This window comes from Durotheca rogersii, assembly GCF_024521655.1.
Source record: "Durotheca rogersii strain YMJ 92031201 chromosome Unknown GGS23scaffold_4, whole genome shotgun sequence".
Taxonomy (NCBI): Eukaryota; Fungi; Ascomycota; class Sordariomycetes; order Xylariales; family Xylariaceae; genus Durotheca; species Durotheca rogersii.
Window position 1 is genome coordinate 1,193,042 of NW_026251235.1, and position 24,995 is coordinate 1,218,036.

At 43.7% G+C, this 24,995-nt stretch overlaps 5 protein-coding genes across 5 annotated transcripts; 2 read left to right on the forward strand and 3 right to left on the reverse strand.

Annotated features, from left to right (window-relative positions):
- The first annotated feature begins 14,781 nt into the window (after window positions 1-14,781).
- GGS23DRAFT_363000 (uncharacterized protein) lies at window positions 14,782-15,238 on the forward strand. The gene is made up of 2 exons (XM_051513261.1): window positions 14,782-14,819; window positions 14,881-15,238. The coding sequence occupies exon 2, from the start codon at window positions 14,924-14,926 to the stop codon at window positions 15,131-15,133; it is 210 nt and encodes a 69-aa protein (XP_051374683.1). The 5' UTR covers window positions 14,782-14,819; window positions 14,881-14,923; the 3' UTR covers window positions 15,134-15,238.
- A 318-nt stretch (window positions 15,239-15,556) lies between these two features.
- GGS23DRAFT_362979 (uncharacterized protein) lies at window positions 15,557-16,633 on the forward strand. Its single transcript, XM_051513260.1, has one exon. It carries the CDS (start codon window positions 15,699-15,701, stop codon window positions 16,581-16,583), a length of 885 nt encoding a protein of 294 aa, XP_051374684.1. The 5' UTR covers window positions 15,557-15,698; the 3' UTR covers window positions 16,584-16,633.
- Window positions 16,634-19,181, reverse strand: GGS23DRAFT_363076 (uncharacterized protein). Its single transcript, XM_051513262.1, has 4 exons — window positions 19,058-19,181; window positions 17,212-18,866; window positions 16,875-16,923; window positions 16,634-16,795 (listed from the first exon to the last, which is right to left on the reverse strand). The coding sequence occupies exons 2-4, from the start codon at window positions 18,657-18,659 to the stop codon at window positions 16,685-16,687; spliced, it is 1,608 nt and encodes a 535-aa protein (XP_051374685.1). The 5' UTR covers window positions 18,660-18,866; window positions 19,058-19,181; the 3' UTR covers window positions 16,634-16,684.
- Window positions 19,103-20,672, reverse strand: GGS23DRAFT_363138 (uncharacterized protein). Its single transcript, XM_051513263.1, has 3 exons — window positions 20,087-20,672; window positions 19,965-20,007; window positions 19,103-19,592 (listed from the first exon to the last, which is right to left on the reverse strand). The coding sequence occupies exons 1-3, from the start codon at window positions 20,428-20,430 to the stop codon at window positions 19,356-19,358; spliced, it is 624 nt and encodes a 207-aa protein (XP_051374686.1). The 5' UTR covers window positions 20,431-20,672; the 3' UTR covers window positions 19,103-19,355.
- A 2,974-nt stretch (window positions 20,673-23,646) lies between these two features.
- GGS23DRAFT_617077 (GCN5-like N-acetyltransferase) lies at window positions 23,647-24,489 on the reverse strand (the record flags this gene model as incomplete). The annotated part of the gene is made up of 2 exons (XM_051520830.1): window positions 23,647-24,255; window positions 24,325-24,489. 2 exons carry the CDS (start codon window positions 24,487-24,489, stop codon window positions 23,833-23,835), a joined length of 588 nt encoding a protein of 195 aa, XP_051374687.1. The 3' UTR covers window positions 23,647-23,832.
- Between the last annotated feature and the right edge of the window lie 506 nt (window positions 24,490-24,995).

Genomic DNA, 24,995 nt, shown 5'->3' on the forward strand with positions numbered 1-24,995 from the left:
AATCCCGAACTTATTTAATTATTATTAATTAAAAGTTAAATTAATTTAATTAACGATTAATAAAAAACGATAGGAAAGATTAATTAATAAGAATAATTAAATTAATAGAGTTATAAACCTATATATTAACTTAATTAGTTTATTTTTAATTAATATTAATTAATTAGGAACGAGTTAATTTTACTAGAATTATAAAGAAATAATAAAGATTAATCGGAAAATAAGAATTATAATAAGTAAGTAAAATAAATATAATTTTCGTAAGAAACGAAAAAAGTAATCTTATAAAATAATTAATATAACGTAATTTCTATCATTTTCGTCTATAGTTATTACGGATACTTTAAATTAATTTTAATCCTATAAATAAATTAATATATTTTATTTATACTTAATTATGATTTATTTTTAATTTTTAATTATTATTCGTTTAATAATATTTACTAGGCTTTCCTTAACCTTTGATTCCTCTTTTATACGTAGTTTTAAAAGCTTATTACGGCTTTTCTTATTAACTATATATCGGTAAAGGCGATAAAAGGGATCTCCGGGTATTATTCTATAATTCGCTCTTATCCTGTAATTATTTCTAGGTTATTTTATTTAGTATCGTATTTATTTCATATCGCGCTATCGTTTATATAGGTCTTTTACATTAATCGGTAGGATTTTAATTAAGTTTATAGGTATAAGATATATCGTTATCTTCTTATAGTAATTAAAAGTATCGTAATACTTATCGATTAAAAAGGAAAAACCATCTTAGATATTATATATAATTTAATAAAATAAGGATAAGATAAATAAAAGTAATTAAGCTATCGGTAAGCCTCTTATGGTTAAAATAAATTAATTAATAAAGAACGGATACCTTTAAGTTTATCCGAATATATAAAAAAGAGTAGGTAGCGGTATTAGAAATAGATTAATTAAGAGCGAAAAATTATTATTTAAGTATTTATTTAAAATAGAAATAAAATTAAATAAAAACGGATATAATTCCTTTAAAAAAGATAACTAAGAAACGAGGATAAGATAGATTTATTAATTAGTAAACGAGCTTTTAAGTAAGTTAATTAAAAATTAATAAGAAAGCGTAGTTATTAATAGTCGTTATAGTAGTTTATTTCTTCATATTAATCTTAATATTTAATCTCAAAAGATTTAATTTAAAAGCTACGAAAACGACTCTATAGTTACGAAAATAGTTTCTAAATAGTTAGAAATTAAGGAATTTCTTAATCGACGAATCCTAAGCTTATTAACTATAAAAATAATTATAAAAAGTCGCTCTTAAAATAAGGTAAGGTTAAGTTACTAAGTAATCGTTATTAAATAAGAATAACGTAGGTACGTTATAATTAAGATACGAAATAAGGATTACTTAATTATTAATAACTAACCTAATATTAATTAGTTGAAATTATAGCTATAAATAATTATAATTCGTTAATAGGTTAACTAAAATAATAGTTAAGAAAAGAATTAAAAAAAAAGTAATAAGGTATTTAAAAAGGTATAACGAAAAAAGAATAAATATTTATAACTAGTAATAACTATCGTAATAATTATAGGTTTAAATCTAATTAATGAAAGTATAAGTACGCGACTTATATAAATACGTATCTAGAAGACTACGTAGCTTAGATCTACCGTATTACTATAATATCTACTTTTCATTAATAAAAATTTAAATATATAACTTATATAAATATATATTTAAAAAGTTATGTAAATTAATTCTACCATATTACTATAATACGTTAATTAATAAATCTTTTAAACGTTTAATAATTAAGAGTTATTTTCGTAACTTTAAAGCTATTTTAATAACTTTTAACTTTAATCTTTAAATTAAAAATAATAAAAAAGCCGGTAGCTAGAATAATAATATAATAATTAATACCTTTTTCATAACTTTTAAAATACTTATATAAAAACTCGTTTATTAATCTTTATTTACTTATTTATTTTAAAGAAGTTATACTTATCTTTATTTAACTTTATCTTTAATTTTTTACCTACGTTTAAATAATAATTATGAATTAATTTTATTATGTTATTATTATTCTTTATATATATTTGTATATATTCGTATATATTTAAAGATATTTATTTATTATTAATAAAGTTTTAAAATTACTAAAAATCTATTAATTAATTATAATACGAGAAGAGGTTTTTTTTTTTTTTACTAAATAAGTATTATAATATTATTAATTATTATATAAAGATAATTAATATATACTTTATACTTACGTTACGAATTTCTTTTAAAAACGTATGATTTAACGTAAAAATTTAAAACCGATATTATTATAAAATAAAATAAATATATATATATATATATATATATATATATATATTAAATATTATCTTATATAAATTATATATCTTTATTAATATAAATATTAAATAGAAATAGCGTAAGTACGTTAATAGAAATATAAAAAGGATTACCTAATTATTAATAACTAGCCTCGTATCGATTAACTTAGATTATAATTATAAATAGCTATAATTAGTTAATCGGTTAATTAAAAACGATAGCTAAGAAAAGAAAGACTAGAAAAGGAAGGTAACGAGAATAACCAGAAAAGATATAGCAAGAAATAAATAAATAATTATAATTATAATAACTATAGGTCTAAGTTTAATTAATAAAAATATAAATATACGACTTATATAAATAAATATCGAAAAGGCTACGTAGCTTAGATCTACTATATTACTATAGCTTCCTTAGTTTAATTATTCCTTAAGGAGTAATTAAATTCTTAATAATAATAGGTATAATAATTTCGCTTCCTATTAAACCTAATTAACTTAATCCTAATTAACCTTAATTAATTAAAAGCTAATTAATTTAATTAAAGGTTAATAGGATAAGTTAAGAAGATATAAGTCTTTAACTAAGAGCGATTATAATAATAATAAGTAGGTAATAGGATAGGTAACTAACTATAGCCGTACCTAACTATACTTAATCTTAAACTTAATTAATCCTAAACTTATTTAATCGCTATTAATTAAAAGCGAAGCTAGTTTAATTAACAATTAATAGGAAATAATAAGAAACATTAGGAAATGTCTAATAATAATAAGGCTAACGGAGCTATAATTATAAACTAACCTAATCGACTTAATCTTAATTAATAATAATTAATTAAGAATAAGTTAAGTTTATTAAGGCTATTAAGAGATAATAGGAATTAATAATTAAAAAATAAGAACTATAATAGGTAGGTAAAATAAACGTAGCTCCCGTAAGAAATAAAGAAATAATCTCCTATAACTTATTTTTAATTATTATTAGTCTAGTAATATCTACCGGGCTTCCCTTAACCCTCGATTCCTCCCTTATACGTAGTTTTAAAGGCTTTCTAAGCTCTTCCTATTAATTATATATTAATAAAGGCGATAAAAAGTATTTCTAGGTAATATCTTATAACTCGTTCTTACCTTATAACTATTTCTAAGTTATCTTATTTAATATTTATTTAATTCGTTTCGTATCGGTTTCGTTTATAGGTTTTCGTATTAATCGATAGGTTCTTAATTAGGTTCGTAAGTATAATATATATCAGTATCTTCGTATAATAATTAAAGGTATCGTAATACCTTTCGATTAAAGAAAAACCTTCCTAGATACCGTAATTAATTAATAGGAATAAAATAAGGGTAATTAAAGATATCGGTAAGCCTTTTATAATTAAAATAAATCGATCGGAAAGAACTAACTACCTTTAAACGTATACGAACGTATATTATAAAAAAAGAGGGAAGGAGAGGTAGCGGTAACGGAATTAGATTAACTAAAAAAAAAAACTACAATCTAAGTATTATTAAAAACGAAAACGAGACTAAATAAAACGGGTATAGCTCCTTTAAAAGAAATAATTAAGAAATAAGAATAAGATAGATTTATTAATTAGCGAACGAACTTTTAAGTAAGTTAATTAAAAGCTAATAAGAGGACGTAATTATTAAAATAGTCGTTATAGTTATCTACCCTCCCTATTAATCTTAATACCTAACCTAAAGAGGCTTATTTTAAAAACTACGAAGTAATTCTAAAGCTATAAAAATAACTTATAATTAAACGAAGCTCTAGGGATCTTTTAATCGACGAATCCTAAACTTATTAACTATAAAAAATGGTCGTTTAAAAGGTTGTTCTTAAGGCTAAGGTAAAGTTACGGTTCGAACTATTAAGTAATCGCTATTAATTAAAAGTAACGTAGGTACGTTAATAAAGGTACGAAACGGCTACTTAATTACTAATAATTAACCTAGTACCGATTAATTAAGATTATAACTATAAATAACTATAATCGGTTAATTAGCTAACTAAAAATAGTAGTTAGAAAAAGAAAGACTAAAAAAAGAGGGTAAGGAGAATAGCAAGAAAAGATATAATAAAAAACAAGTAAATAGTTAATAGCTATTATAATAACTATAGGTCTAAGTTTAATTAATAAAAATATAAGTACGCGATTTATATAAATAAATATCGAAAAGGTTACGTAGCCTAAATCTACCATATTATAATAATATAAATATTCTTTATTTTCTATATATCCCCTTTAATATATATAATATAATATTTATTTATTTAATTCATTAAAACGGTTTAAAAAGAAAAGAAACTACCTTTCATAATAATTTCTTTTATAAGTTTAAAATTAATATTATCTAAGGAAATAAATCTTAATAATATTTAGTATTTTATTATTTTATATTATATCTATCTTTAATATATAATTATATAATTATATAAATATATAAATAATTAAATATTACGTAAAAACCTTAATATAAAACGTAAAACGATATATTAATTTATATTTACTTATATAAGCTCGATCGAGCTTATATAGACCTTATTAAAGTAGTTTTTTTGTTTTACTAATCTAGATATAGCCTATATAGGCTCGTTTAATATCGTCGACGCTTATTAGATCTATAATTAATCTCGCGACTAATTAGTTCGTCTTCGATTATTTATTAATAAAGTTCGAGGTCTTTCGTAGTAAGTTATACGAGGTCGTCCTAGGTTAGCTAGGGCGGGCCCTACTCCTACTCGTATTCGTCGTCGTTCGTTCTGGCTCGTTTTTTCGACTTCTTACCCGTACCTAGTTAAGTTAGACTGTTGGTAGGTACGTACGTAAGGTAAAGCAAAGTGAATAGTAAATAGGTAAGAAACGATGGGGTGAGACTGGTTATATTAAGATGTCTGTCTCTCGTAACTACCTCCTGTTATAGGTAGAGGATTAGGTTAATCCTTATATGCCTATAGGCGTTACGTAATAGATATATAGTACTTAGTTAACTCTTCTCGATCGTTAACTAATCATTACTTACTCTATTTTCTTTTCGTAATTAACCATTACGAACTGCTACTTCCTTTTTACCTATCCTTTTAATTTTAGGTTAATTTGGTTGGTTTTTACTAAGGCTCTTATGGCCTTATTTAGCGATGCCTTCGTTATAGCGTTAGTAGGGTTATAGTTATCTTTAATCTAACGGATATCGTTAATTTCTCGGTTCTCGTACGACTACCTAAGGGCTATTAAATCGATTATTAGCCGTTTTTCGCTAGTGCTGCTTATCTGGACTAGGTACTAATATAACGATAGAGAATTAATACATAATATAAGAGGCGCGCGCGGAAGGGATAGTCGGCCGAGAACCGTATTAATTATCCGATAAATGATATAGCTAACGTTAAAACCCTGGACCATTCCGTAAATCTCGCTAGCGAATACGCTTCGGGTAACCCTTTTATACTTAGTCGATAACTAGTGGATTACGTTACCGGTAATTTTTATTATGTTATTATTAGTATTTAAGGTAGGTCCTTCGTTCCTAAGTATTATAAGGTAACCGATTTAGGAGCTTATATCGGTATTATTAGCGAACGATCCGTTTACGAAGACGTATACGCGAAGGTCCTTCGGACTTAGGGTAACGTAACTAAGGCCTCGGTTCTTATTAATTATTTATTAGTCGATTCTTTTATTAAGGATCTTCGCTTCCTTATTCCCCGGGTTAACGTATTAGGCCGTTATAAAGTAATCGAAGGCTACTTCGGGTTAATAAATCGATAAGATATACGCTTCCCGCGTTCGTTACTCGACGAACCTTTAGGCTATATCGGTCGCCCTTAGGTTTAATAGGCTTAACTTTTTAACCTAGCCTTTCTAGGTTATAGTAAGCCCGTATCTATCGTCGTCGAATTTAAGGCGTAATCCGTTAAAATCTTCGGTTATTTCTAGTTCGAGTACCTTCTAAGGCTTCGCTTTAATCTTTACCTTCGCGAGTGTCTTATTTTTCTATTCGAGGAACTCTTATATACCGATATTAAGGGTATCGTCCGTTTAAAGACCTATAATTCCGAAAGGTTAATTAACATCCGTAATTAATAGGCATGGGTCGAACGCGGATGGTTTTATTTTTAACTCCCGTTAATAATACTTCGAGTAGGTTTCGAATTAGTATATACCTACCTCCGCGAATCTATATAATAACTTAATAATACGTAATAGCGTTTCCTCGGGGTATTTAGTTTTTAGTTCCGATAATAGGCGTACGAAGATCGTTCGTTATATTAGCGTTTTTAATTATATATAGGCCATTATAATATCCCGGATTATTATTTTTATTTTAAGTTAGCGGAGTATCGGGGATAGTACTAGGATTAGTCTTTAGCTTACCCTTTAAATGGTAGGCGCGTAGGTTATAATAAATTCTTTTTCGTGGTTTCCGTATCCTTGAACTACTAATCTAGATTTCTTATATAGCGTTAAGGTATTTTTACCTTTAATTTCGCGGATTATGCGTAATTTAAAGATAGTAGCCCCTTAATAGATCGAGTCGTTTTAGGTCTCGGGTTATAAAACGCTATCGTTAAAGAGCGCATTAAGTTCCTTTAAATCGGATGCTTTATATAGGTTACCGGGTATCGTAATCCTTCTTATTACTCGTAGTTTTAGTACTAGGGCGTAATCGTTCCTTTCCTTCGTATTAATATACGCCGCGGTAAGCTCCTCTTTTAGGATAACTTCGTATTTATCGGGGTTAATTTAAGGTTATAATATTTCGACCGTTATTTCTTCTGGTTATATAACCTTAGGCTAGGTATATGGTTTAACGTAGGAGCTTCTAAAGGTAAATATTTCCCTTATTAATTCGATTATTACGTCCTTATTTATAACGGTAATAACTTTATGGAGTCCTTACTATCCTTCTTTTTCGCGGAAAACTAGGACTTCGCTGCCTAGGGGAAGTTATACTAGGAGCGTCCTTAAAGTATTTAGTTTATTCCGCGTATTAAGGATATTCCGGACGGATCTTTATACTTTAATCTTTTTAACCTTTACTATCGCCTTCTGGATAGCTTAGGCTTTCTACGTTTAGGATGCCGTAAGTAGCGAATTTATATTAATTCGGGGGTACGCCTCGAAGACGAAAAGGGTAGGGATAAGGCCGTCCGGGCCGGCTATGTCGTTAACTACCTTAACGGCTACCTATAGGCGGAATGCCTTAGATAGCCCCTTCGTTTTTTACGTAATAATTTTATACGCTTTACGGACGGGGCCGTAATATTCCTTAACCTTACCGATAGATTAATATACTTTTACCGGTATTTACTTATAAGTAACTTCCATTAGTCGTACTTCGTTACGAAATTCTACGCTATCGAAGTTCGTACCGGCGTCGTACGTAATAACGTCTAGGGGTCTTAGGTAGGTATCGATTTAATATTACTTAAGAGTTTCCTAGGTTTTTCTAGCGGAAATCGTTCTTATAAATCTTACCGCTTAGAACCTAGTCGCTATATTTACGGCGTGGAATATTAACTAGCCGTCGAGATATATAATGTCGGTAATTACCTCGTAGTTAAAGTCTATATCTAAGTCCTTAAGGCTAAACTTAAATCTCTAGGGTAACGCGTCCTTTATTTAGTAGTAATAATAGAACTTATTAATAGCCTTAATTTCGTTAATAGCGACGTCGTAGCCGGCTTTATTAAGTAGGTCGTATAGTTTATTAATTAATAAATAGCTAAACCTAGTATAAACGCGTTATAATTCTATCTCTATAAGGTATACTACGGCGAAATAGGTTTTGTTACCGAGTTAGAACTAGGGGTACTTCCATTTACGCGTAACTAGGACCGTCGTACCGTCTTTAGAGATTAGTTAGTTAATAACGTTATTTAGGTATACGCTTAGACGATTTATATCCTTAAGTAATAAAAGAAATGGGGTATTTATTTCTATTACGTAGAATTCGACGTTCCCGAATAGTATATTAACTATTACGGTCCTTAATAAGCTTATTAGTAATCCGTTTCCGAATCGGATATTCGCCTTTCCTATTCGGGTATTATTAATCTTAAGTTATTATTCTAGATATTCTTAAGCGAGAATAAGATACTATCCCTTACTAGTAATAGATATTCTTACCGTACCTATATCCGATATAATGCCTTAAAAAATATCCTTAGAGTATCTATCGAGGACGAAGATAGCGTTATTAACTGGTTCTTATAAGGAGTATGGGATAACGCGATATCGGAACGCTTGGTCGGATAGGTATACGGCTATTATATATTATTCGTTATTAAAGTATTAGTCGGTATCGGGTTCGTTATTTTATTTAGTTTCCGGGTTTCCTTCTTTTTCGTTAATTCCTTCGTAATTAGCTAAGAAGGTTACGTAGTTACCTTTAGGCTTATCCTTATTAGCTTTCTATCGCGTCCTTACTTCCTTCCTTTCCTTTTTAGAATGTTTAGTAGACTAGTATCCTTCCTTTTTATATATCTAGCATCTCCTTTTCTAGGTTCGTAGTTATTATCCGAAACGGCCTCTTTCTTTCCTATTATCGTAATATCTAGCTCCTTTATTATTACGGTAATATCGTCGGTCGACGTAGTATTATTCGCCTTCGTCGTCGTCGCTATTTTTATCCATAGTAAACTATCGTATCCCTTTAAGGTTCTCATAGGTACCGATTAAAGTACGGAGTTTATTAGCTATGTTTTCGAATCGTATAAAAGGTTCGAAGAAGGCGTATTATAATTAGGGAATATTACGGTAAGTTCGGTAAACGGTAGCGATTAATTATTACTCTTCTTTAAAATTAAAACCAAAAGCCCTTTAATATAGTACTAGCTTATTTAGTATAGCTTAGAGTATTTCTAGATCCGTTTTACCTTTATTACCTTTCTCGGCCTTCGTATTATAAAAGGTAATAGCCGTTTAGTCGTAGTAATACTAAACCTTATTTTATTCCGTATTAAAATAGCGCTTTATAGCGACGTATATATTAATAAAGTACTAATATCTAGGGACGTTATATAGGAAGTAAATAGCTATTCTTCCTAATAGGATTATCGAGAATACGGCATGGAATTATATTTATCGAATCCTAATAGTATAATAAACGTTTAGGAAGAACCGGAATTTATCCTCTAGGATGTCGTATACCTCTTCCGTGTAATTATTCTCCTTATTCTATACCTTCTTAAAGTATCCTACGATAGTTAGGGGGTATAGCTTATTCGGTACCCTCGTAGGTAGAATATTATAATAGGTTTATTATTCTTAGTTTCCGACGGGTATAGGTAATTATCGAAGGGATTTAGGTCCTAGCGAAGGTAGTAGCTTAGTTCCCGGTATACGCGATTATCCTATCGGTAAGAAGAAACCGCGTCTTCCGGGGGTCCCTTCGTTTAGGTAGCTTATTAGTAGTTAGTTTCTAGGAAACTAATTATATCCTAGTTCCGGGGTAATATATTAATTTCCCCGGGGGGGTTATATCCTTTCCCTTATCCGATCGTTTCCTTTTATCGATAGATATAGTTAGGGGAGGAAAGGTAGTATCTACGGGTTATATGGATTATATAGCCTATACGGCCCGTAGCCCGTTTAAAAGCCTATCGGCGGATATAGCGGATATCCGTATAGCGGATATCCTAGGGGTAAATACGGATATAGGTACCTAGTAAGGGAAGGCGCGAATAACGGTAACTAAGGTACCTACGGTAGTTAGAAAGGCAGAGGTACCTTAAACGCTTATAATAAAGGTACGTTTTATTTAAGGGAGGGGTTATTAAGCGTTACCGGGATATCGATTCGGGAAAGGGGAATCGGTTAATTAGGTTAAAGCGCTAGCGGGGGGTTAGGTAGCGATCCCTACTAGCTCCTAGCTAATCCTACCTACTATAGTCTTAGTATTAGCTCGTTAAGGGATCTAGGGTAAAGAAAGCTATATCTAAGCGGGGTTTCGAACTACGGATTAACGGGAATAAACGAGGGATTACTTCCGTACGTAGCCCTTCGGAGCGGAGTAAGGGTTTATTATTTAAACGACTCCGTTATTACCTATCCGAACTAAGATAAGCCTTATTTAAAACGAATAAGGAAGGTAGGGGTAATTAATTTAAGATATATTATTCCTTAGTTAGTTTTAATCGTTAGCGTTTTTTATACTAGCGTATTAAGTTACTTAACCTTAGCTATTTAGAGTTCCTAGTAATTCTAGGTCGGAAGGCTTCCCGTTCGTATTAATTCGGCGAGTTTTCGGGAGTATTTCGCGTTACTCCTTCCTACGTAAATACCTTACTTCATTAGAGTATTTCGTAGGAACGAATAGAGGACGGCGGGCATTAGTTCGAACTCCCCTTTCCTATAGCCCCGGAATAATATTTAATAGTCGTAGAGGGCTTCGTTTATAATACGTACGTTTAAGGTATTAATATTTACTACCTCGAAGTCCGTTATTACTATTAGCGCTTATATTACCTTTTACCGTAAGTTAGCGGTTTCCGGTACGAACTATTACCGTCTAACTACTTATAGATCGAATTATATTATTATCGCGTCCGGTCGTCCTATAATAAGTCTAAGAAGCTCGCGGAGTTTCTTTACGTCCCTTAGGTCCTAGCCTTTTAGGGGTCCTCCTAGCGGTTTACGTCTAAAGATAGGTACGGGGTTTCTAGATTCGCTAGGTCCCGGCTTTATTCGCTATTATTAGGGGGCTATCTCTCTTTTAGTAGTTCCCTAGGCGGAGGTTTTAGGTACCTTTAAGTTTAATATGGTACGTAGTTTCCTAGGAATTAATACGAAGGAGTAGAGGTTATTACGATATAATAATAAAGAAAGAGGTAGGATATAAAGGTTTTTAAAAAGAGGCGGATAGTAATAAAAGGTAGTAGGAAAATTCTTCTTTTGCTAGTATCGCTTATATTATTACGGTAATGGGGATCCCCCCGATTAAAGTAGTAGTAACTCTTTTAACCTTGCTAATCTATATTACTAATTATCTAGTAATATTAATTAATATTAATAGGTACGTACGTAAGGTAAAGTAAAGTAAATAATAAATAGGTAAGAAACGATAGGGTAAGATTAGTTATATTAAAATGTCTATCTCTTATAACTACCTCTTGTTATAGGTAGAGGATTAGGTTGATCCTTATATGCCTATAGGCGTTACGTAATAGATACATAGTACTTAATTAACTCTCCTCGATCGTTAACCAACCATCATAGACCTATACGGACCCGATTAAGCTTATAGGGATATATACTTTTATAGAAGGAATACGTAAACGCCGTACTAGAAAATTAATAATTTATATAAGCGTTATTAAATTAATCCGAATCCCTCGTTACGTAATCCTTATACGGATTACGTAACTTCTTATTCGTATATTACTTATACGAATTTATATTAACTTAAGTAAGCGTAATAAAGGCCGCGAGGGCCGATATCTTCTACTAGCGATTTAGCTCGAGCTTAGGTAATATACGGCCGCCCCTTTCTCGGAGCTCCTTAAGCTTTACTAGGCGTATAAGGTCTTAAACGGAATTAATTAAAGCCGTACGGACTTAATCTATCTATAACTTACCTCTTAACCCTCGATTAATTCTCGTATATCATTATACTTACTTATACGGAACTAATCGACTACCTAACTAGTTAGCGCGAGCGTATTCTTATTATCGACTAGCTCTACGGGGCGCTATAGCTCCATACCCGCCTAGGATTAGTAGTATAGGGCTAGAACGCCGTCGGACATAGCTATTCTAGCTCGTTTTCGCTTATATAATCTTAATCTTACTTTTTATAACTTATTTCGATCTATAAAAATATATATAAGTAATAAACTAACCTATATACGTCCGCCTAAGCTCGTATAAGCTCGTATAAGTACCATTTAAAACCATAGTTCTAAAATCTCTATCCCTAGACCTATACTTAATATTAATATGTATAGATTATTATAAAGATTTTAAAACTAATAGAATTTTTAATGGAATCTAATTACGCGTATTTAAAAAACCAATTAAAAGGTAATAACTTACCGGGAGTTATTATAGGAAATAAAGGGGATAGAGAAACGCTAGTTTTTTTTAGGTTAAGATCTACCTATTAGCCGACTAACCAGAGGGTAGCTCCTTCCCTACGTATAATTAAATATTCCTATACCTTCCTACCTACCTACCACACCCCTAGGGTATACGTACCGAAAAGTGGAGTTTTTTCCCAGTTGCAGCTATGCGACTCCGTACACCCTACCGCCGGGTGCCACCAGCACCAGCACCAGCACCCGTCCAAGGTCGTCTTCTGCGCGCGTACGTATCACAATAGTTAGGTATAATATGTACGTGTATGCACGGGCACGGAGCCGCTCCGCCTCTGCCACAACTACATCAATACCTACCTTAGATACCTGGCTACCCATGTACATACCTCGACCTCCCGTTCGTCCACGGGATTTGCGGTTCTTGCGGGGAAAGAGGGGCGAGACGCTGTCGCAGTGGAGCGGAGTGGAGCGGTAAGAAGAGGGGGGGGGGGGGCAGGGCGAACGACGGGTTGATGGATGGCGGTGGGGAAGAAGCAGGGGGGCGGCGAAGACGAAGAAGAAGGAGACGATAGAGAGGGGAGGGGGGCGGCGGGTCATCTGTCAGTTGTAAAAGGATGTGGCTATCGCGGCGACTATCGATCGCGGCAGCCAATGCCTCCCGCCCACACACGCACTGGCTGGGGCGCGCGCCCGGCGGACCGGCAAGACGAGAGAATGGGACGATGGGACGAGATGGCGATGGCGATGAGATGGCCGCCGGCCTGCTCCTCCTCCTCCTCCTCCTCTTCCTGCTGCTGCCCGTACAGTACGGACCGAACGCGACGCAACGCAACGCACACGCACGTAGTACGTACATACCTAGCACGTGCGGGGACGGCCAGGACAGCCCTCCACGCTGGACACGACGACGTCGCCAGGTCAGGACGGTGAGGCAGGGTCAGCGAGCCAACCCGGTCCCCTCCCTGCCCTGCAACCCCCCCCTCCACCTCTCTCTCCCCCGTCGCGCGGTGACAGGTGGCCCGCGCCGAGTCGTATCGCGGCCGCGTTGCGCGCGAGACAGGGCCGCGAGGAGACGTGTGCGCGCAGCAGCAGCAGTAGCAGCAGCAGCGGTAGCGCGAAGGGGGGAAAAGGCGAGCGGCTCCCGTTTGCGTACTGTGTCCATCGTTCGTTCGTAGTGCTCTCTCGGCGCCCTTGCCCCCCCACCTCGCTCTACCTTACCTACTTCCCTCAGTCTGTCTGTCTGCCGGTCGGTCAGTCGATATACCTAGGTGGTAAGACGGGGCGTCGCGTGGGACGCTAGGTGTGCGTGCTGTGCTACGTGTGCGTTCTCCCCGAGCCTCCAGCCATCCCGCCATCCCGTCTCGAGCCGGCTCCACACGTGCGAGCGAGAAGGTAGAGCTACCTAGTGCGACGCGCCCAGAAGGGAGCGAGAGCGAGAGCGAGAGAGGGTGAGAGGAGGGGAGAGAGAGGTACTGCACATAGCTCCGAGTTGCCTACTTGGTCAAGTGCATACGTAAGTATATGTGCACGTCGACATGTATAATCGCACTGTACGCACGTGTGGAGGCGGTGCGTATGGGATGTGCGGTGTCGCGTACCCGGGGGCCCGGCTAGCACGGGGAATGGATGGGCCGACATCTCGGACGGGGAATGCCGGCCGGGAGGGTTGAGTGAATGGTTGGTGATATGAATTGCTGGTCGATAGGTAAGTCAACATCCTCGCAGACCAGCAACACGATCCTAGGGTTATGCACTTATGTATGCATCAGGAATGGTCTCTATGTGCGCAGGCAGCATGTTATGCACTCACTTTACCGCCGCAATGATGCTGAGAGGTAAGTCTAGTATCCAACCTACACAGTGCCATCCATCGTACTATTACCGCCTACGCATACCCACTACAATTATCACGCACAGGCGTTTGCGAGAGGAACCAAGTTATGATGACGGAGAGTAATAAGACTTTAAAAATTACCATTTCCAATTCTATGACCGCTTGTTCAGGACAACCAAACCGACAAATTCCCGCCCCATCCTGGTCTTCTTCCCTTCTTTATGACCCGATTTTCTCGCTCTGCTCTCTCACTTCCCCCTTTCATTCTCGGCCTCCCGACGCTCGCTCGCTCGCTCTCGCCCGCCCCTTGCATGTAATCGCCCCCCCACTAGAGCTTGTGCTCATTAATTTGTTGTCTAGATATTGCTCCGGTCTCCCTGCCCTGCCCGCCGGATACACAGCCTATGATTCGCCGAGGAAGAAGAAGAAAAAAAAAAAGAAAAGGACCCAAGAAGATGGGAAAAGAGGATGGATTTACACGTGGTGACAAGATATCAATGCGATGGTAATGATGCTGATGCTGATGCCCCGCCCACCCCCCTAGAGATTAGAAAAGGAAAGAGTACGAGAGAAAAAATAAATGTAAAAATAAAACAAATTCTACACGTAATATGACAGGCGCTCGATCGCTCTCTTGCTCGCTCTCCTTCGCTCACTTAATACACAGGTACGCACTGCACACACACACACCGACAAAGTGTTAGGTGGGGATGATGGTGGGGAGAGGAAATACATTGCGGACATGGTTGCTTCGTTTTTTTTTATGCATTTGGTTTGTTTTCTTGGCTCGACAAAGGAGAGTGGGAACAAAGGATAAAAAGGCGAGATATGGAGGAAGAGAGGTAGAGAAGAGGGGGATTGCTTTTTTTTTTCTTCTTTTCTATGTGTACATTATGCGTGCGTGTGTATGTGTGGTATAGGGGGGGGGAGTAAGTAAGACTTGCGACTAGCAAGTCAGTGCAAGAGCGAAGAGGGAGAGAGATGATGGAGAGAGCGCTTCGACCCAAGACCCCAAAGACCGAAAATCAGAGCTGGAACCTCGGCCCCGAAAAAAAAAACAAGTTGCGGACGTGCTCCTGGTGAACAGGCGCGAGATAGGAGAGGTAGAAATCATGGAACAGGCAAGGAGATGATAGATAAAGAAAAAAACGAGGAAAGAATCCTGATCTCTTCACGTCGCATCGCATCGCATAGCATCGCATCTCCTCGTGTCGTGTTTCCCTCGTCCCTCGTCCCTCGTTCTTCGTCGTGCTCGTCTCTCTGCTTGTGTCGTGCTTCGTTTGCTTTGGTGGGTGTTTTCCCCCTTTTGCCTTTCCCCTTTTCCAAACCACTCTTCAGGTTTCGTTTCGTGAATAGCTATTCGTAGCTCGTGCTTCGTCCGCAGGCGTGGATATCGGCAGTGTTAGCGATATCGGTGGTTATGTTAGTGAGCAGTAGTTGTGCCAGTAGCCGGATCGTGTGTTTGCGTAGTGTGGTGTAGTCGTGATGCGGCGTGTGGCAGAGCGGTCTGCGGCGGCGGCGGCGGTGGTGGTAATGATGGCATGGGAATGGCATGGGGTTGTGTATATAGTGTATGTATGTGTGTGTGTGTGGCGAGGTGTGCGTGGCATATCTCTTCTTCCTTGGTCTCCTTCATCTATGCGAGCTCCAAGATTTCGGGTTGGACTTTGTCTTCGTCTTCGAGGGTCCGTCACCGTGCTTCCCGTGCTGGTGGATGCAGTTGCAGTAGCTGTCTTCGACCACCGAGGAAGCCTCAGAGAGTCAATCGCTGCCGCTGCTGCTGGTCCGCAGCGCGTCGCGCGTCGTCACGTACACGCCGCTCTTGTCGGCCGGGTTGCGCACGAAGATGAGGCTGCTCGACGGCGACCGCGTCTGCGACCGCTTGTGGCTCGGCGCCCGCGAGCTGCTGCGCGACTTCGACCGGCTGTGCCCGCTGCAGCTCGACGACGGCTGCTGGACCTGAGACTTGTGCAGCAGCAGCTCGACCGCCCGGTCGTTGGCGCTGTTCAGCTGCTCGCTCGTCACGTCCAGCCGCACCAGCAGCGACTGCACCTGGTCCGCCAGCCCGGGAACCTTGGCCGCCTCGGCGCGCAGCTCCGCTACCTTGGCCTCGAGACTCAGCTTCTCGAGCTTCAGCGTCGCGACCTGGTCCGCCTCCGCCTGCAGACCCCGCGCCTTGGCCTCGAGTTCGGCCTTCTCCTGCGCGAGCTGGCTGACCTTGTCGGCTTCCGTCCGGAGGCCTGCCTTCTCCCGATCGAGCGTCGAGAACCTGTCTTCGAGCTCCCGGAAGCTGCTCTCGAGCCTCGAGATCTCAGAATTCTGCTCGACAGCTTTCAGGCGAGCCGCAAGTCCCTCCTTCTCGTCCCGTAGGGTCCTGGTCGTGTCCTGGTATCTGTGGACGTCGGCCTCGAGGCCCCTAGTGCGCGCCTCGAGGTCTGCGTTCTTCCGGCGCAGCTTGCTGAGATCGTCGCTCACCTTGTCGAAGTCGACCGTGCGAGTGATGAGCTGTTCCTTGTCCGTCTCGAGCACGCTGTTGCGCACGCGTAGCTCGGAGAGCTCGCTCTCCATGTTGACCAGGTTGGCTCGCACTTCCGTCAGCTGGTTGTCGAGCTCGAGCCGTTGCGACGCGAGGAGGAAGTTGGCCTCCTTGGACCCGCCTACCTCGGCAGTCAGGCCGTCGATCTGCGTCTGCTTGTCGCTTAACTCGGCCCTGAAGCCCGTGACCTGCCTCTCGAGCTCCCGCCTCGAGGATTCCAATCGCTCCTCTAGATCGCCCTTGGTCGTCTCCAGCTGCTTGCCGAGGTCGTACTTGGCGTTGTCGAGTTTCTTCACGAGATCGTCCCGATCTGCCTTAGCAGCGTCGAGTTGAATCTTCAGCTCTCGCTTCTCGGACTCGGCGGCATCTAGCTGCTTCCTGAGTATGTCACTGCCAGCCTTCTCTAACCAGTTGTCCTTTTCGAGAGCCTGCTTGTCGGACTCGAGGGCCTGTTTGTCGGACTGAAGTGCCTCCTTGTCAGATTGAAGGGCTCTCTTATCGGACTCGAGCGCCTGCTTGTCGGATTCGAGGGCTTGCTTGTCGTGTTCGAGTTCTGCAATCTTCCGCTTGAGGACCTCGATCTCTTGTTCGATGCCCCTGACCTTCTCGTCGAGGGCGGCCTTCTCGCCGCGTGCATTGTTGATCTGACCCCGCAGCGACTCCTTCTCGTCCATCGCCTCCCTAAACTTCTTAAACGGGACTCGGTCGGTCTCGAGGGCCTTGACCTGCGCCTGGAGCCTCCTGGACTCGTCCCAGGCCGTGTCGCGCTCGATCAATACTTCCCTGAGTTCTCGGTCGCGGGAGTCGACCTGCCTCTCGAGGTTTGTGGTGGTGGATTCCAAGACATCGATGTCGTGCCTAAGCTCGTCCTCGTGGTGGTGCCGATCGGCGTCTCGCTCCGCCAGCTCCCTCTCGAGCATGGCGACCTGCTTCTCGAGCTTGTCACGGGAATACCTAAGACTATCCCGATCCTTCTCGACCTTCCGCAGCTCGTCCTGCTGCAACTGGAAGTCGACGCGGAAATCGTCCGATATCCGCCTCTGCTCGTGCAGGTCTCGGAGGATGAGCTCTTTGGTATTCCGCTCCAGGTTAAGGGCCCGCACGATCTCCATATTCTGCTGCCCCCTGGTCGTCAGCTGCGTTGAGGCATCGTCCAAGTCCCTGCGTAGAGTCTCGGTCTCCGACTCTAGCTGCTCAAGCTTACGCACGAGGCTTCTGTCGGGGCGCCGAGCCAGCTGGAGCTCCTTGGATTGAGATGGAGAGTTCCGCGGCACGGCGGTGTTTGCCGTGGCGGTGTTCGTCGTCGACGGCACGAACTGGATGTGAATCGTTCTCTTGCTCTTGGTGCTGTGGGCGGAGCTCTTTCCCACTGAGCTCTTGCTCACCGAGCTCCGGCCGGATTCCGATGGCGCCTTGGAGGACCGCGGCCGCGACCTGACCCGGTTCGTATGCAGAGGCGCGTGGCGTACGTGCCTAACCAGAGTAGATGGCCGGCTGGGCTTGCTGGGGGCATCGGATATGACGCTCGTGGCCTGGGTGTTGCTGGAGAGGTTGGACGACGTAGACTGGGAATCGGTGTCGAAGTCGCCGCTGTAGCTGTTGTTGTCCGAGGGGTAGGTGGGTGATTCGGGGGGTGATAGGGGGTGCATCTGCTCAGGCCTGGGAATTCTGTAGAAGCGTGCGGCAAGAGGATCCTGCGGCCGCGGTGGCGGCGGTGGGGGCTTTGCCTTCTTCAAGATGCCTTTCGGCGGGATCGGCATGGACGTCGTCCGGCTAACCGACATCGTTTCCGCTTCAGAGTCTCTCGCCGTCGCAGGTCGTGAGCTGGGCCGAGGCGGCTCAGGATATGCTGGGAATCCGCCGGGAATGGCGTATCCAGCGTCCATGGATCGACCGGTTCTGCCGTCCATGTCGGTGGTTTGCTTTTTCCCACTACTTATTCAAGTAGTGTTTTCTATCTAGGGAGTTGGTCGTATTCCGTGTCGAATTGGTAGAGTAGTGTGACCGATGTATGCGCGTAGCTCAGCGGTATCACTGCGGTTTGTTGCGTAGGAGAGAGTGCGTTGTGGTGATGGACCATCTCGCTGGGCGTAGTGAGGGTTTTTGTTGTCGTCTGTCTAGGGATTATAAGACAAGGTGAGGCAAACGGGCGTGTAGCGAAGAAAGGGCTCCTGTTGGTTTTGACTGGCGAGCATAGCATCAGGAGACGCCCCAGTTAGAAGAAGGCTGACGGGTCCTTCAACAGTGCCTGGGGATGGGACGGACGGAGGGAGGGGGGGGGGGGTGTGTGAAAGTGGTAGAAACCCACACAGACTGCCTAGTCTAGCCGGTCCCTCTGGCCCCGTCTGCCGCCGCTGCGACCTGCAATACGTAGACAAGACGGCGGACCGCGTGCTGGACCAGGATCCCATCGCCGGGTCTGGCTGGCATCATGTCTGCAAAATTCTGCAAGGGAGGCCGCTGTCCGTACACTTGAGTCACCCAAGGCGCCCAATGGGTGCGGCGAACGTTGCCCAACGGGTCCCGTAGCCTAGATGTAGCCACAGTAGCCCGAAAGTGTCGTCCTCGAAGGGGTACAAGACTCTACATCGGTCTATAGCATCCTCCTAGCCCACCCGATGGCAGCGTTCCCACCCACGGCCACCACACGCCCACCCGTAACCAGACAGGATCGTACATGCTCCCAGCGAAAGGTGTACCTGGTGAGCAAAGGGGGCAGCGAGAGGCTGGATCAGATGCCCGCCTGCCCAACGTTGGGCATGAATGCATCCGTGTAAGATGATTGGAGGAGCGCCAGGTGACCATAGTACGCGGCCCACCCCTTTATATTCGCCACTTCTCCTCTGGCCGGTGACAAGTCAGCACTTAAAGAGAGAGAGGGAGGGAAAAAGACGGGGAAGATCGAGTGACGGGAGAAAAAAAAATTTAAGCCCTGATATCTGTGTGCGTGTGCGCGTGTTCGGTGCGTGTCTGTGTGTGATCAGCCACTCCAAGCCCTCATCACCCCCCCCCTGAGGCCTATCGGACACGATTCTTTGCTGGCCTATGACGTCGTTGCGTGCCCTTTCTGCCCTACCCGACTTACCAATTCTTCCCAGTTTTGCAAATCCCTTTTGAATTTCCCGATCGAGAGGGTCGTGAGGGCGGAGGAGGGGCGCCGGCTTGCTGGCGGACGAGGGCTGCGGGATCGTGTCTGGCCATCTACAGGTACCTACCTGTCTGGCTACCCTGACTCGGTGGATGGCGGTAGACTTGATTCTGACGGATTATACGCGGCGGGTAAGTCTACATTCGCACTTGCGAGCACTTGCACGCATCTACACATGTGCATACATACATATATACACACATGTTGATCCATTCTACACTTACAGCCGTAGAGAGTTGAAGGGTTTCGGAGTTGCGGACTGTATTGAGATAGGCAGGTACGTAACTAACCTCGCAACGTATGCATAACTGCATAACATATAAGGTACTAGCTAGGTACCTATCTAACGTAATACAACTACCTGATATAGGGCAATGCGTAAGATCAATACTTGGAGGGTACTTCTCCCATTGTGAAGGTATCAGCATAGGTACTTGGAGGTATCTACACAGGCCTGTAGATAAATACCTATAAATACGTGCAAATGTGTATATACACCAATGCATCCATCTACGCCTCCCCATTCCCTTCATCCCTCCGCTATCCCTACATATCGCATTGTATCCGTAACCCGTTGCTTCATCCGCCACTTCACGTACTCCTTACCCCCCTCCGGCTCCACTCGTTCAACCACCCCCCCTTCCCCCCCCCCGGCCCATCCATACAGTATGGTACGTGCAACGCAGGCCAGCGCCATACGAAACAATATATAGCCATGCGGTAAGCGATAGGGGGAGGGAGACGGAAGCAGAGAAAGGGAAAGAGACCCGGTCTAGTAATCCATATTTTACGGCAATCATTGACGATAGCCCTCGCCAGCACGGCGCATGGGCAAAATACACACAATACTATCGAGATATATGGGATTCTATGGGATTTATTTGACGTGTGGCCAGCCCAAAGAAGCCAACCGCAGACGCGCCATGGGCCCTCCCGAGCCACACGCTTTTCTGCGTCTGTGTCCGCGACGTTTCCCAGCCTGACACGGACCCCATCCTGGCCCTCGTTGAGTCGCCAATGGCGCTGGCCGCGAGGTGGGTGAGACCAGATCAGGACAGGCGTTGTTCGTGTCTGTGTCCGCTGCCCGTGTCCGTGGCCTGTGGTCTGTATCTGTGGTCTGTGTCGACCTACATATTGTCTGTGTCCATCCACCTACGTACGCAACATACGTACATATAGGGTAGGATGTACTTACCTAGGAGGTAGGTAGTATAGGGAACCCCTATGCGTGTACGGGATACTACCCAAGGTATAAGAGAGAGAGAGAGAGAGGTTAGCTACCTAACCTCCTAAGGTACATGTCCATTTCCTAACGTAGGTTTCTACATATGCGTATGTAGGTATGTACACTTAGGAGGTAGTAAGGGACCAGGGCAGGACTCTCTCACCAGTGGGCAATGGGGGAAAAAAGAAGGAGATAATAATAATAATAAATACATAAATGGATCTCGCCTGCATGCGCGAGCGGCCCCATTCCAGTCCACATGTTGGTACTGTGAGGAGCAGAGTCGAGTTGGTGGCGGAGAGTGGCACCCCTTTGCAGGGCGATTAGCAATATCGGTAGATGCCTACAGCGATCGATGCGTTGTATCCCATCTTTTCCCCTGCTGTCGTATTAAGATGCATGCGACTCTCACAATGCGGGTTTTTCCTCTTTTTTTTCACGCGCAGATACAGATACATACAAATACACATGCTATGGATACACTCTACACATTGTGCATAGCTATACTATACATAGGTAGATATCACTTTACTTACGTACATATATATATCGCCTGGTAGGCAGGTTTGTCTCTGCGTTGTGAACGGATGTGGTTTTGTGCTGCCCTATCAGCTGTCTACATATACGCATCTCCCTCTCTCTGCCACGCTGCCGCATTGAAATCATCAATAATCACTCGTCGCAGACACATATTATATGTATACGTGCATCATCAGCATCATCATTATTATTACCTACGCCATGTATTTCGGTAGAATTGGAGGCGTCGGGAACAATGTCCCAAGCTGACACGGACTAGAGATCTTACTTTTGAGAGCTCATCGCGCGAATGGCAGCAGTGCCGTTCGTGATGGCGCCGCCAGACTAGTAATACGTAAACACAGCATACCCCGACGGATGATCGGCGGAGTGAGAGAGAGAGCGAGAGAACGTGAGAGAGCAGGTTTTTGTGCGCTTGCATACCTACTTATGTCCACCTCACCGTCCCAGCCAGAGGGAGCTGCATACCATCGAGATCAAGACTCCTTCTGCTCCCTCGCACAAGTCTTCGTCTTGTCTCTGTCTCGGACTCTCTCCATCTCTCCAGATAAGAAGAAGACCCTCTTCCGAAAAGCCACTACCGGACATCGCACTTCTGGGGTTCCAGATGCGTGGGCGCTAGCTTTGCATGGGTTGTCCGACATGCTACGATAAATACCCATCTTAACAATGTTTCCGATAGGCGGTGATGTATAAAATAGATGCATAAAAAAAGGTGAAGTGAACCATACCAGTTCATACCGTAGATACCGAATCGTCGTGTATGCGATGGGAGACGGGGTTGGCCGTCCACTCCTCACGCCATACCGTGGAACGGGCAAGTGGCTGGTCTGTGAGTAGCAGAACACATCAGCTCGCATGACGGTAACACCTCGGTGCTCACCATCGCTGGGCCAACCAAATTCAATACGATGAACAACAACTTGCACCAGGTTTCTCGCTGTCCGGGTCATGTACCGCTACGCCGCACGTGATTTGTTTCCGTAGTCTTACGCAGGACACATGGGAAACAGACCCTCTCTCCCCCTTTACGTATGGCTATGTATGTATGTAGGTATGTATGTATATGCGGGTGTGGGTGTGTGTATCTGTCACATTTTCTTTTCTTCTTTTGCTCCCCTCCCCTTGGCTCCGGCGCTCTCCTTTTTTCGTGTGTGTGCCACCTTGGGCTCCAAGCAGAAACTAGGAATTGCTATGAGCGTCCCCGAGGGCAAGGGATAGGGCCAAGGCTGACAGGGAGCTCGCTTTCCCACCAGGTATCTGGCCTACGTCACCGGCGGTTAGGAATTCGAAATTGGGAAATTGGGAGACAGCAGGCCCTGGGACTCACTGCCCAACGGGTCCGATTTCAGCTCGGCCAGGGCAAAAGAGACGGACAGCGAGACAGAGAGAGGGGAGGGGGAAGAAACGAGAGCAGAAACAAAACCCAACGGGTCGAGATTTCCAGGGTCCGACTCCTAGTTGTTCTCGAGCCGTGCCGCCTGTCCTGATGACAAGCGCGGAGAATCATGGCCTAGCCACCACTCGACGGAGTCTGCCGCTGGGGGGGGGATGTCGCGATATCCCAATCAACGACTCCGCCGGGGGCGTGTCTCCAGGTCGGGCAGATTTATTGGCCTTTCGGTGGCTTCGACAGCGAGTCAAGGACAGGAGAGCCGTGCGGACAGCGCACACACGCTCCTCTTCTCTCTCTGCCTCTGCCTTCTTCTCCCCCCAACCGCCGCGCGCTCCTGATACCTCCACGCCGCGGTGTTTTACTGCGCTCCCGTGCCCGCTTTGCTTCGGTAAATACGTATAGCGCCACCCCCAGAGCCAGACAGCCAGGTTCCCAGGTCCAACCAGGCGTATGGGAGGCCCTCCATCCCCTCCGGGTCCCAAGAGTTCTTCTGTCCCTCTCGCTCGAGACGAGTCGCGAGGTCGGCACAGGGCGAGGACCGACCAGCCAATTCCATCGTAAGCATACGCACACACGCACACAAACGCACGCATTCACGCTCGCACACGCACCCTGTCTGCCTCTCCGTCGCCCTGTATCTCCCTACCTACCTCGCCATTGCTTCGCTGCCGGTCCACCGCCTCGTCGCTCGCCCACTCACAAGCCTCTCCCCTCCTCCCTCCCACACACACATACACACACTCCTTCTCTCCCCCCTCCTCCTCCTCCTACCCATCAAGGCAGCAACGACTTCTCCAGGCGCACGTAGGGCACGTCGCCCTTGAAGAAGACGGCGGGCAGGCCGTCCTCGGCGGGCGCGGGCGCCTCGAGGCCGAAGCGGCGGTAGAACGCCAGGGCGCTCAGGCGGGCGTCGCACGAGATGCGCGCGGCGCCGGCGCGCGCCGCGGCGTCCAGCGCGTGCGCCAGCAGCGCCGACCCGACGCCGCGGCCCTGCCACGCGGGCGCCGTCGCGAACTTGCGGAAGCGCGCCTCGCGCCGCGCCGCGTCGACGAACAGCGAGATGACGCTGACGAGGCGCTGCGGCACGTCCGCCTCGTCCTCCTCGTCCTCCTCGTCGCGCGGCTCTGCTGCTGCTGCCGCTGCCGCTGTCGTCGACGGCGCGCCCACGTCTTCACCCCCACGGCTGGCGGCGTCGCCCTGCGTGGCAGCAGCAAGAGGGGGAGGGGGCGAGCGAGGGGGAGGGGGGGAAGGAGAGGGCCCGCGCACGAAGGCGCCAAAGTGCTGGCCCTCGACGTCCTCGGGCAGCTGCACGTAAGACGCGGGCTGGCTGGGCCAGAGCACGGCGTGTCGCAGCGGGTACGTCTCAGACGCTGCGATGGGCCGTATCGAGACCGTGGCTGGGGCGCCGCTGGGACCACGGCGAAGGCCCATCGTGTCTGTCCTCTCTCCTCTTGGGTCCCGGCGGCGGCGGACGCGGTTGCTATTGGCTAGGGCTGGGAAATCGAGGACGGTTCTGGTTGCGAGAGCGCAGGCTGATTTGCTGTTCCGTCCAACTTGTGCGCGAATATTGTGATGCTGACCGATGGCGCGAAAGGGTGATGCGGACTGTGCTGTGCATGTGTGTAATCATCTAGATGGCTGTCCCTGTTGGGGGTTTCGGTTCTCTCTCCTTTTTTCCATCCATTTTTAGCATTAGGTACCTAGTAATACCTAATATTCTTTCCCCGTCCGCGCCCTCTCCTCGCATCGACAACTAGTACACGCATTGACAGGACAAGACAAGACGTATTCTCCCTACGACTTACAGATCCGTCTTTAATTTACTCATTATATTAATTGGCGGACTTGGCCCGTCGTCTTCCTCCTCACTCGCTGCCGTCCCTTCGAGCTGGGGCTTAGCTGCCACCTGTCACGCCTCTCTCCCTATCAATTGCTGT

What these genes read in the sequence shown, in the direction of transcription:
- GGS23DRAFT_363138 (XM_051513263.1), bottom strand. Translation starts at nt 20,430, where the DNA reads ATGAAGGGAATGGGGAGGCGTAGATGGATGCATTGGTGTATATACACA. An exon ending in ATCAACATGTGTGTATATAT is followed by an intron (nt 20,008 to 20,086) that starts GTATGTATGCAC and finishes ATAATCCGTCAG; the next exon opens with AATCAAGTCTACCGCCATCC. An exon ending in GAGTCAGGGTAGCCAGACAG is followed by an intron (nt 19,593 to 19,964) that starts GTAGGTACCTGT and finishes GTCACCGGCCAG; the next exon opens with AGGAGAAGTGGCGAATATAA.
- GGS23DRAFT_363076 (XM_051513262.1), bottom strand. Translation starts at nt 18,659, where the DNA reads ATGGACGGCAGAACCGGTCGATCCATGGACGCTGGATACGCCATTCCC. An exon ending in TCTGACAAGGAGGCACTTCA is followed by an intron (nt 16,924 to 17,211) that starts GTCCGACAAACA and finishes CACGGGCTTCAG; the next exon opens with GGCCGAGTTAAGCGACAAGC. An exon ending in TCGACGGCCTGACTGCCGAG is followed by an intron (nt 16,796 to 16,874) that starts GTAGGCGGGTCC and finishes CGGAAGTGCGAG; the next exon opens with CCAACCTGGTCAACATGGAG.
- GGS23DRAFT_362979 (XM_051513260.1), top strand. Translation starts at nt 15,699, where the DNA reads ATGCGGCGTGTGGCAGAGCGGTCTGCGGCGGCGGCGGCGGTGGTGGTA.
- GGS23DRAFT_363000 (XM_051513261.1), top strand. Translation starts at nt 14,924, where the DNA reads ATGATGGTGGGGAGAGGAAATACATTGCGGACATGGTTGCTTCGTTTT.